The 12,209-nt window shown below is 30.5% G+C and overlaps 2 protein-coding genes across 2 annotated transcripts; one reads left to right on the top strand and one right to left on the bottom strand.

Annotated features, from left to right (window-relative positions):
• Positions 1-4,850: 4,850 nt before the first annotated feature.
• On the bottom strand, positions 4,851-9,972 carry LOC110794240 (1-aminocyclopropane-1-carboxylate oxidase homolog 1-like). The gene is made up of 3 exons (XM_021999192.2): positions 9,378-9,972; positions 5,989-6,301; positions 4,851-5,293 (listed from the first exon to the last, which is right to left on the bottom strand). The coding sequence occupies exons 1-3, from the start codon at positions 9,890-9,892 to the stop codon at positions 5,039-5,041; spliced, it is 1,083 nt and encodes a 360-aa protein (XP_021854884.2). The 5' UTR covers positions 9,893-9,972; the 3' UTR covers positions 4,851-5,038.
• A 949-nt stretch (positions 9,973-10,921) lies between these two features.
• Positions 10,922-11,521, top strand: LOC110794236 (uncharacterized). Its single transcript, XM_021999188.2, has one exon. The coding sequence runs from the start codon at positions 10,922-10,924 to the stop codon at positions 11,519-11,521; it is 600 nt and encodes a 199-aa protein (XP_021854880.2).
• The last annotated feature ends 688 nt before the right edge of the window (positions 11,522-12,209 follow it).

Here is a 12,209-nt window from a genome sequence, read left to right as displayed (position 1 = left end):
CTTCATATTAGACTAATCTAGATCAGACAAGTCCATATTAGATTAGATCGTATCAATCTATATCAGATTAAAGTAGTAGATTTGAATAAATTAATTTTACGAGCAATAGTGATTATGACATCAATCATTTAACCTATTAATTACTCCCTCCGTCCTAGATTAATTGTTAAACTTTCCTTTTTCGGCCGTCCCAGATTAGTTGTTACATTTCTAAATTAGGAATGACCCCACAATTATTATATTGTCTCTCTCTTCCCACTAAATCTTTTTGGTCCCCACACCCTCTCTCGTTCAATTAAAAAAAATACCCCACTAACTTCTATCACATCTACTTTTTTTTAATAAAATAACAAATAACCAAACAATCACTTATCGCCTAAAAGTTTGTACAAAGGTAAGTGTAACAACTAATCTGGGACGAAGGGAGTATAATTTTAATTGTATTTAAATATTAGTTATGAAAAACCACATTAGGTAAGAAAAAATAAGTTCGGATTAGATAAGATTATAATACATATTAAGATAAGGAAAAATAACTTCAGATCAAGAAAACATAAAGGGGATAAAATTAAGGCAAATTTGTCAAAAACTACCTTATAAAAATATGATTTTTGCGAAAAACTACCTTATAAAAAAAATGTTGTAATAAACTACCTTATAAAAAATTTATGTTGTAAGATACTACCTTTTCCCAAATTACGAACGTTTGATTGAAATTTCGGGATTGACTTTACCATATATATGTCACGTGCCATTTAATTACGTCTTTCCCGTTAGATGTCGCGTAATATGCACCTAGTAAAGTCAACGTCGTAATTTTGAATTAATGCTCATAATATGGCCAAAGGTAGTATCTTACAACATAAAATTTTTATAAGGTAGTTTATTACAACATTTTTTTTATAAGGTAGTTTTTCGCAAAAATCATATTTTATAAGGTAGTTTTTGACAAATTTACCTAAAATTAAACATAAAGGTCGGTTTAATTTGGTAATGAATTGGTAGAAGAATTTCATCGGTAGTGGGGGAGAATTGCATGGTCATTGGGTATGGTTTCTAGGTGGTTGAGTGCGTCAATGCAGGGTAAAAGGATGGAGGATGCGAAAGATAATGGTCTGGTGACTGGGGTGGTTGGGTCAAGCAGTGGCGTGATAGTGTGGCGTGGTCAAGGCGTTGGTGAATGATGGTGAGGTGGTAGTGGAGTAGAGGAGAGAAGGAAACCGTCGCCTTAGGAGTGAGGGGGTGGATGTAGAAGACTTTGAGAGTAAGAGAGATTAAAGGAATTATACAAAATTTACTAAACAAACAACATATATCAAAATCATCCCACTTGATTCCCCTACCTTTTTCGAAAACCTTGAAACAAATGCCCCCTTCGTCTATTCATATTACGAAGTACATGATTAACGTAAAACTAATTACCATTTCGGTTGCTTAAATTTTAAGAAACAAAATCTATTTTCACGTATAGAACGTTTCAATAGAAAAGCAAGATTTTAGTAGGAGGTAAAAGCTGGAGAGAACAACATCATGTATATGACTACACTAGAAGAAAAATACATTTCTATTGTTTACACGTTAGTCAACAATATGGACACTCAATATAGAACATCGTATAAATTAACAAAGAAATATGAAAATTCAATTAAGCAATAAAATGTAAACTAACTTATCCATAGTCAACTTACGCACGTAGTCAATCAAAATAGATGATATAAGTGACACATAACGAAACATATGATAAATTAGTACCAAAAATATATTTATTTCAAAAAAATCAACTAACCATAAATCATAGAATATCATTAATTAATATTAACATTCTTATAAGCGTTTTTAAGCTAGATAAATACGGTAAAATAAAATTGAAATGACATACCGACAAATTCATATATCAACCACTATAAAGCACCTTACTTTATTATAATATGGCATTTTATCTTAAGCACAACTAACATTTAAAATATACATTGTTTTATTAATTAGAATATAGAATTATATAATCTAATGCTATTTTTTTTAATAAGCTGTCTAATTTTATATAAATCTCGTGCATTTGCAAGGACACATACTAGTATTAATAATGAAAAAACATATTGGAAATATTTTTAAAAAATAAGCCAACCTTTGGCTAGTCTTCTAAAAACAATCCCAGGTTTTAGGAATTCTGGAATAATCCAAGATTTAAAGGGTATATTCCAAAAACAGTATGTTTTACCTACAATCTTAATAGCAGGTCGCATTAATTTTTTAAAGCTTAAAAATGCCACATGATGCTTCCTCATTGGTCTAGATGTTTATTTTACCATTAAATAAACTTTCCTTCCCCTGCTCCCTTCTTTTCTCATACCCTCCAAAATCTTTCCCTTCTAATACCCCTTTATTTCTCCTCCTTTCACGACCTCTAGCCCTCCATCGGACCACTGCCCCGTTTCTCTGCCCTCATCTCTGGCCACCACAATCAATACACCAAGTGTTGTCATTTTCACCATTGTTACGAGCATGATGTTTAAGCTCATAAAGTTCAATAACCGAACAACCGCGCTTCATTCTTCACGAAAGAACATACCCAATTTCCTTAAATTATCAAACGTCAAATATCTATATTACACCAAAAAGATCAATAATGAAAAAACAACGGAAATTGTAAACAAAAACCAAAATATGATTATATTTGGAATTCCAATTTATTTGGATCGATGAAGAATCAATCAATGCTGCAAGAAATTGGGGTATGTAAAAATAAAATTGCGAGAATTGAAGATTGAATAGAGAGAGTGATGATGGAAGGAGGGTTTTAAGTACGTGTTATGGCGGATGATGCCGTTGATTCTTGTCGCCGTCGATGGAAGCTCTGCGCGCGGCTGGGCCTTGGCTTCTCATTTCTCACAACTCCATGAGCTTGATCTATCTCTCGCAGTATATTTTGCGTGCTTTCGATGTCACTGATTAAGTGAAGGTAAAGGATTTTATGGGAGAGGGGAGCAGAGAAAGGAGACAGACATGGGAAGGAGAGAGAAAGGGGGCAGACATGGGAAGGAGGAGAGAGCATCACCTGAGAGAGGAGGAGAAATAAAAATGTTTTTTTAGTAATCATTAAATTAAAATTAAATGTATCTATTTATAAATATAAAAAAAGAATAACCAATCGAAAAGTGCAACGTGTCACATTAACCTGTTAATCTGGTTACCCATAGGTCAAGGACTGTTTTGGAAAGATGCCCAATAAAGCTTGGATTATTCATAAATACTCCCTCCGTTCCATAATGTTCCTCACTTTTTCATTATGCGCGGTCTCCAATACACTACTTTGACCGTTAATAATTTTAATTTCGTATTAGTAAAAATTATAAAAAATTGATATTTAGAGAATTTATATTGAAACGAATCCAATGATATCACACAAATTAACATTTATACTCTTAAATAAACTATTAATTACGGTCAAAGTTTTTAACCTTTAACCATATGAATAGTAAACATGGGGAACACTATGGAACAGAGAGAGTAAGTCAAATGTGGTACTGTTTTAAGAAGAACGGGCAAAAATTGGATTATTTTTTACAAAATTTTCAAATATATTTACTCAATATATTGGTTAAATTAGCATAATAAGCATACATAATATGTACGTACTACCTCTATTTCTGAAAGTTATTTATGCTTTGGAATATTTAGCCAAAGTATGAAAAGTTTGATCATAAATTGTCACTATTATAAATACTCCCGACACAAAAGCCTCTATCCCACAATTTATATACCACTTGTGTGCCACTTCTTCCTATTTGTTGATATTTGTAATTAGTTAATCACTTTTATTTTCAATTTATCTAAAGTTACATTAATGCCAACCAATGGGAAGAAGTGACACACTAGTAGTACATGAATTATGGATAGAAGATTCAGAATCACTTCCTACGCTACACAATGATGTTCCAGTTTCTACTTTTTACCTTTGTCAATGCGGGTTTTATATCATTTTTATGTCAAATTACACAATACTAAAAATTATAAAAAATTTATATTCTTAAAGTACTCACTAAGACGAATCAAACAAGACCCTACATTATTCTTTTTTCTTATATATTGGAAAGGATTTAAGAAGATTTTTTCTCTATTTTGAATATTGTCAGGATTCTAAACTAGAACATCACTACGAAACAGAGGGAGGACATCAAAACATTATCATTTGGGGTTTTTTAGATTCGTCTCGGTATTCATTCAAAAATACGAACTTTTATAATTTTTAAAATAAAAAACGTATTAGTGGTTAAATATTACAATTGGAGTTCCTGCAAATAGTGAGTGTATAGAACTTCCCGGTAAGGAGGTAGTAATATGTAATAGGACGGAAATTTCATATTAGATGATTAAATGAGTGTTATTAAGATTTATTAATTATGCGGTAGCTTTAGTGGAAGAAATTTATCTCACATAATAAATTTAGAATATCCTTGCACAGAGATCTAATCTAGTTATGATCATTGCTTATCCAAACACAAGGAGATCAATAAGCGGTTGTCCTTCTCTTTGAAGGACCTCCCATTAGTTCGAAGTACAAAATAAAAGATGTTGGAAGAATTTGGTATTGCTACAAATACATTATGAATGTGATTTCAAAGGCTAAGTCGTACATGTACTCATAAAATTCACTTCAGAGTAACATGATATTAAGAGCCTCTCAAATTAAATTAGAGGAACTTTTTATTGATGTCCTCGTCTTGTGGTTTAAACGTTGATTGTTTGTAGCTTCCAAATGTGATATTGTCCATGGTGTATGTGCGATGTTGTTCGAATTGGGCATGGAAATAAGAGCATGCTTATCTTATCAATAAAACACAAAGTGGATTTCCCGAAAGTTCGATTGCCATTAACGAAAATGATGAATACAAACTACACAATAACTTTAAAATGAAACATAACACCACAATAAATTTCCAAAATAAACTTAAACAAGTTGGAACCACCACGGCCCCTTATTTGACCAAAATACTTGATGTTTACCTCCTTGTAAGACATACATGAACTTCAATTCAAATCAAATCTTGAAATAATTGAGGTTATAGGTTTCATCAAGTCCTTTTTTCATGGAGTAGACATAATCCCACTCTTTCAATGTGATCTCACGATATTTTGGAGGATTCTCATCAGATAATAATTCCTTGACAGGTCCGAACTTTGTTGTTCTATCTAGATAATATGTGCTGAAAAAGGATGCGATGGATATTCTTGGCCCTACATTCTTAGAAAGCACTCTATGTTCCACACTTTTGAACTTGTCGTTTGACAACATCTGAAATAGTAGACATACAATAAAATTTAATTTTATGTGTCAAATTCAAATTATATGACGTTAGGTTAAAGTAACAAAATTACAAAGCGAATACTAAAACCGAGCACAAACTTTGACTTTTCCTAGTAATGTTAATGGTCCAACTTGCTTCGTAAATATATACTTCCTCCATTTTCTTTAGTTGCACCTATTTAATTTAAGGAAGCTGCATGTTAGTTGAACCCTACTTTTTAATGGTATATTTTCACTTTTTTTTTTGTGTGTTCATACACCAAATACCCAATTTACCCTTACTCACATTTCACATTTACCATTGTTATCGAACCTTTTCTTTTACTTTTTTTTAATCACGAGGACAATTTTGATAATCACTATTTTTCTTAATCTTTGTGCTCAATCCAAATGATGCAAAAAAAAAAAAGGAGAAAGTATTTGAACTCAACTTCAAATTTTTATGAGTTGAGAAGAGTAAGCCCAACAAAGATTGACTAAATAAGAAAATTGTAAACAAGACTCAAAGAATTCCTTTTAACTTTTCGTTTACATAATAAAATATCCACCTTAAGTAAATAGTAAAAAAAAACTAGTGAAACCCTACTAATTTAGAAGCCCTAGAAAAAATTTTAAAAAATTACAACAAAAATGGATTATTTTTTAAAAATAAAATAATAAATAAAAGATTAAGAATTATATACCTGTAAAGCATTCCCGATATTAACGACTATAGCCCCGGGAGTATAAGGAACATTAACCCAGCAGTTTTGATGAAGAACTTGGAGACCACCAACTTGATCTTGCAACAAAATAGTTATGTAGGAACCATCAGCATGTTCTGGGGTACCGATTGTTAATTCGGGTTTTGGACAAGGTGGATAATAATGACCTAAAACAATTAGTCCATCAGGACAATCCAAATAAGAGTCTTGCAATCCTAGTGCCTCTGATAGTAGGTCGGACAACGTTTTCCCCACCTTCTTCACATGCTTTGAATACTCTATTAATATCTCCCTACAATTTTATAAATAAATTATAATCATACATATTAAAAGATCATGAATTAATAATACTTAAGAACAAATTCTCATATACTACCTCCGTTCCTAAATGATCTTTACGGTTACTATTTGCACGGTAATTAAGGAATTTTGGTGAACATGTGATGGTGGGGTAACAAATGGAAAATCACTACAAAATTATGCATCAATTAGAGATGGATTTTGAGACGGATACAATAAACGTCTCAAAATTGAGACGAATTACTTAAATTTCGTCTCTAAATTAAAATTGAGATGGAATTGTATATGGAGTTTCAAAAATTCCGTCTCAAATTTGTAATGGATTTGCCAAAATTCCGTCTCGAATTTTTTTGAGACGCCCTCTATAGAGACGCCCTACTTTCGTCTCAAATCCGTCTCTAAGCATCATTTTGAGACGTATTTGGACTATATAGAGACGAAATTTCTCGTCTCTATAAAACAATTATTTTGTAGTGAATCAGTGGTTATAAATTGTCCAACAATGTGAGTGAGTGGAAACTAATATTAAAGTATTGTGAGAGGGTAAGTTATGGTGGGCCAAATAAGAGTAAAAATGGAATAAAGTAGGAGTGTAAAGAACTTTAAGGAACGGACTAAAACGAAAAGCGTAAAAAACTTTTAGGAACGGAGGTAATATATATTAAAACCAAATTTTAATAGATAGTGTAGCTCAATAGACTTTTGTATTAGTACTACCTTAAAAAACTAATTAAAAATTAAAACCGTGTTCAATTTACCGTATTTCAAGAACATATTATTTTTAGACCTAATTACACCAAAAAATCTCAGACAAATTTGTTTAGAGAAGATCATAAATTTATTTTACTGTTATTATAAATTACATTGTTGGTGTATTTTTTTCAATATAATTTTTTTTGTTGTTTTTTTAGTTACTTTTTTTACTATTTTTTTCTTAATTTTTTTTTATTTCTCCATATTATTATTATTATTATTATTATTATTATTATTGTTATTATTATTATTATTATTATTATTATTGTTATTATTACAACTACTAACATTACTTATACTTGTGGAGTAATATTTACTTATTTTGTTTTATTTCATTAATTTAATTTATAATAATAATAAAATGTAAATTTATCCAAGTAATATTAATCATAATTCTTATTTAGTATATTATTTCTAATAAAATAAATTTAATTAATTTCAAACTAGATCAATCAACATAACAATGGACTAGACCATATTAGAATAAAAATTTAATTATTTTTGTATTGATTATGACATTCACAATTAACGTAGCAATATTTATGATAATTATTACACCATATTTAAAAGATAAATTCCGAAAAAAATCAAGTCAGATCATACTAGATCAATTGATCAAATCATATAAGATCAAATCTATTCGGATCAGATTGGACTAAATAAGAAAAGTTTGATAACACAAGATCAATTTCTGATCATTCTAGTTCAGTCAAGGTCATACATTATTATAGAACATGAATTCTCTTGTTTTTGAATTTTACATTAAAGAATAATTACATATTTTTTTTTAAATGAATTAAAAACAGTTGAATAAGATCAAAGCATATCCAACCATGTCAATATAAATATGTCTATATTTGACCAAATTTTTCCAGGTTAAATCATACTACTAGCTTCCATCCATATCATACTCGTGAAAAATTATTTATTAACAAATTGTGTCGGAAAGGAAAATGAGTAGATCTATTAACAGAATGACTAATTTTTTTTTTTTTTTTTTTGGTGTAAATGAGATACAAGGGCGGGGATGAGAATCGATCCCAAGATCACCTGGAACCGGAATAGAAGCTCTAACCAACTGAGCTATCCATCACTTTCAACAACTGAAGGACTATGATGGGCATTCAAGATCTTGTTAGGTTGGTCAAGAATAAGTTAATGTTGTCCTTTTATCAGTTTGTTCATTATATGAATACAATATTTCTTTTTAGTAAATTTTATTTTTATGTAGATTTATAATAACCTATATTTAAATATATACTTAAAGGTGAAGTTAAACTCTGATATTTACTTGAAGTTAGGGGTGTCCAAAAAAACATTCTAGATCAGAAAAATAGATCGAACCTGACCGAAGACAACATGTCCTGTTTTTTGGGTTATAAAACATAATTTTTCGTTCTTCGGTCTGATGCGGTACAAAATCCTTTTAGGATCGATTTTGTATCAAACTGCTTTTTTCTTTGAAAAATATAAATATAAGCCACCAGAAAGATATTTTTCACCTATATGTTTGAAATATTACTATGTTAGGAAATGTTTATTTATGGTTTATAAAAAGGCGTTAGACAATTAGTTTCCTATGTTTTTTTTTTTTGCCATATGTTGAATTATTTTTAAAGTTATAGAAATAAGTCTAAAATTGGTCCTGTCCGGGTATTTGATAGGTTTTCACTGCCCGGTTCATGTCCGTTCCAAGCAGAGCCAGCCCCGTCTCCGATTCTTGAATTTCAGAATTTTTGATCTTTGGTCTGGTTTGTTCAGGGTTTGGAGCGGTGAACTTAGAGTAAAAATATTCTTGTGTTTGTACTAATTATAATTTTTAATATTCATTATTTTTAATTTACAATAATTGACCTATACTCCCTCCGTCCCTTAATACTCGCACCGCTTTTCTTTTCGGATCGTCTCTTAATACTTGCGTCGCTTCTATAAATGGAAATATTTACTAATATCATATTATTTCTCACACTTACCTACTACCCCACCTACACCCTACTCCCTACAAAAAATCATTTAAAAATCCACATCCCTGTCCCACCACTCTCCACCCCTGACACATTTTTTACTAACTATATTAAAAAAATACCCCACTACCAACTAACACACATTAAATTAATAAGTCAATTCAAATGTCTTAAATTCTGCACCGATCAAACTGGTACGAGTATTAAGGGACGGAGAGAGTATATTAATATCAATCATAATATTTATTTTAAATGTTAATAAGTACAAAGTAAATATCAGTTAGATTAAGCCTAATTGATGACAAAATAAGATTCATAGAAAGGGATCAAATATAGGGAAGAAAGACAGACCTGCAAGGAGGAGGCAATTCATCCGGATTAGGAGGATTAGGAGACATATAACAAAAAAAACTGTCCTTCCAGTTAACTACAGGTGAAGTATAAAGATCGGCATTGCTATGATAAGCGAACTTATCATTACCAAAGTCTCTTGAATAGTAACCTTTCTTCACTTCATTATCTAGCTCAAAAAACTCTTTCACTCCTTTCAATGTCTCTTCCAAAACCATGTCTGAAATACCATGATTTATCACTTGGAAAAAACCCCATTTCTCCGACGCTTCTCGAATCTCCTCAACAACCTTCTTCCGATGATCTATATCATCTTCGCTAGCGCGAAGATTAATAATTGGAAAATTAAACTGGCCATCACAGTCAGTTGTTTTGGTTGTTTGAGGTTTTTTTGGGTTAATGAAGATGGAGGGAATGGTTGTAACACCAGCATCAACAAGTCCCTTAACTCCTAATTTTGTTTCATCAAATTCTCTTCTTGCTGCTACTTGATCACTACTCTTTGTGGACATCATTATTATTTTAGTTTTTGTGTGAGAATTGTTGAGAAATATTTGAGAGGAATTGTGAATGAATTTTAGGTGCTGAGAAATCAATTAATGAAAGGTTTATGTAAAATAATAAATTTTCAAGTTAAGGTCATTCTTTTATAGGAGAGGGGAGTAGGTGGGAGAGTAAAGAAAGAGGGAGAGGGTGAAAAAGTAAAAGTGTGTCTAAGTTGCACGAAAATGGGAAACGGAAGAGGAAAATTGGGGAAACGGAAAATTTTAAAACTGTAGAAAAATGAAGTTACAAACTTTAATTTTTAAATACATAATTTTATAATTTTGCTTATTTTTTATATCAATTCTCACACAAAATAAAATGCTAACTATTTTCCATTTAAAAACGATTTCTTTCCTTTCTTGTAACCAAAATGAAAATAAAATAATGTGAAAATGCACTGTAGGTTTTTGGTCACAAACCAAAAAATATTTGTTTCCATTTTAAATAAATTTCTTTCCTTTCTAAACGAAATTAGAAATAAATAAATTGAAAAATATATTGTTATAGTCACAAATTAAAATATTTTATTTCTTTCCTTTTTAAAGTAATTTCTTTCCTTTTAAACCAAAATTACAACAAAATATTTAATTTATTTCTCATTGAAATAAATTTCTTTTCTTTTGAACCTAAATGAAAAATGAAATAAAAGGCATGTCAAGTAAGTTAATTAAAAGGGATCATGACCCTTTTAGCATGGCCCAACTCTGGTGCCCATTGGACAACTCTATTATTATCTAATGCAGGGATTCTATTAAATTATTAAGTTAAAATAAAAATTCTATTATAACTGCTTTATTTTATATATTATATTATATTAGTGTTTGAATTGGATATCATTTTAGATGTATTTTTTAATTATTAGAGTGTTTGATTTTAGATGGAGTTGTATATATTAGTAATTAGTTAACTAAAATATCTTCGTGACACCTAATTATTTATTTAAGTGGCACTCAAATTTTTTAATTCAAACATAATTTTAAAATATTATTTTTCATTGGATGAAACCATTAGATTTCTATGTGAAGCTCAAATATTGGATTAGGCCTGTGTACTCTGTGAAACAGGTTTATGAGAAATTAGTTGGGACTAAACCTAGAGTGCACTGGGACAAGATGGTGTGGAATAGATTGAATATCCCTAAACACAGATTCATTGGTTGGTTAGCCATACAATCCAGACTGCAGACCACTTCAAAGTTGGCCAGGATTGGTGTCAGTCATTCTGCTAATTGTTTGATTTGTGATCAGAGTGATGAAACCCATCAGCATTTGTTTTTTCAGTGCATTTACAGTGCAGAATGCCTCAGAGCAGTTAAAGATTGGCTAGGTGTTTCGTTTGCTAGTGGCACCTTGACTCAGCTGGTTAGACATGTTGGGCATAGCAGAATGTCCATGTTCAGAAAACAGGTCTGTTATGCAGCCATAGTTGCAGCAGTGTATCTGATTTGGCAATGTAGGAATAATAGCTTTTGGGAGAATAGTGTTCCTACTGTGAATCACACAGTGTCCAAGTTGAAGCAACTGGTGAGAGGGAGAATTCAAACTGTTTTGCCTAAGAGTATCAGTAGAAGGGATAATACTTGGTTTATGTCTTTGTGAGTATAGTTGTAGTTGGGGCATTTTTGTATAGCTGGTTTTCTGCTGCTTCTTGTTGATAGGGTCCAACCTAGTTGGTTCTTATTGCTTGAAGTTAGCTTAAGTTGTAATCTTGTTTGATCATTAATATTATCTCTCACTTGCTTAGCAAAAAAAAAAAATATTGGATTAGGGTTGATTTTGGATAGAATTTTATTTGAGATTAGTGTTTGATTTTTTGATAGAATTTTATTTTATATTCTTTTTAATTATTTAGAGCATTCTATTTTGGATGGAATTGTATATATTATTAATTAATTAAAATATCTACGTGACATCTAATTATTAATTTATGTGACACTTGGATTTTTTAATTCAAAAATAGTTTAGAAATCTTACTTTTCATTGGACGAAATTGTTGGATTTCCTACATGACACTCTAGTATTGGATTAGTGTTTGATATAGGATATAACTTTATTTTAGATTAGTGTTTTATTTTGGATTGAATTTGATTTTAGATTTATTTTTAATTATTAGAGTATTTGATTTTAGATGAAGTTGTATATATTATTAATTAATTAACTATAATATCTACTCTATTGTGCTTTTATAGTCCCTTTTTCCGCTGCTCATATCTTAAATCAAATGAGTAGAGTGGCAAGTGTGGTAGACTAGTAGTTGCGGATATAGCCTTATCAGGTGCAACTAAGT

The sequence above is a fragment of the Spinacia oleracea genome, chromosome 6 (assembly GCF_020520425.1).
Source record: "Spinacia oleracea cultivar Varoflay chromosome 6, BTI_SOV_V1, whole genome shotgun sequence".
Classification (NCBI taxonomy): Eukaryota; Viridiplantae; Streptophyta; class Magnoliopsida; order Caryophyllales; family Amaranthaceae; genus Spinacia; species Spinacia oleracea.
Note: the sequence above shows the minus strand (reverse complement) of the source record. Positions and strands in the feature narration are given on the sequence as shown.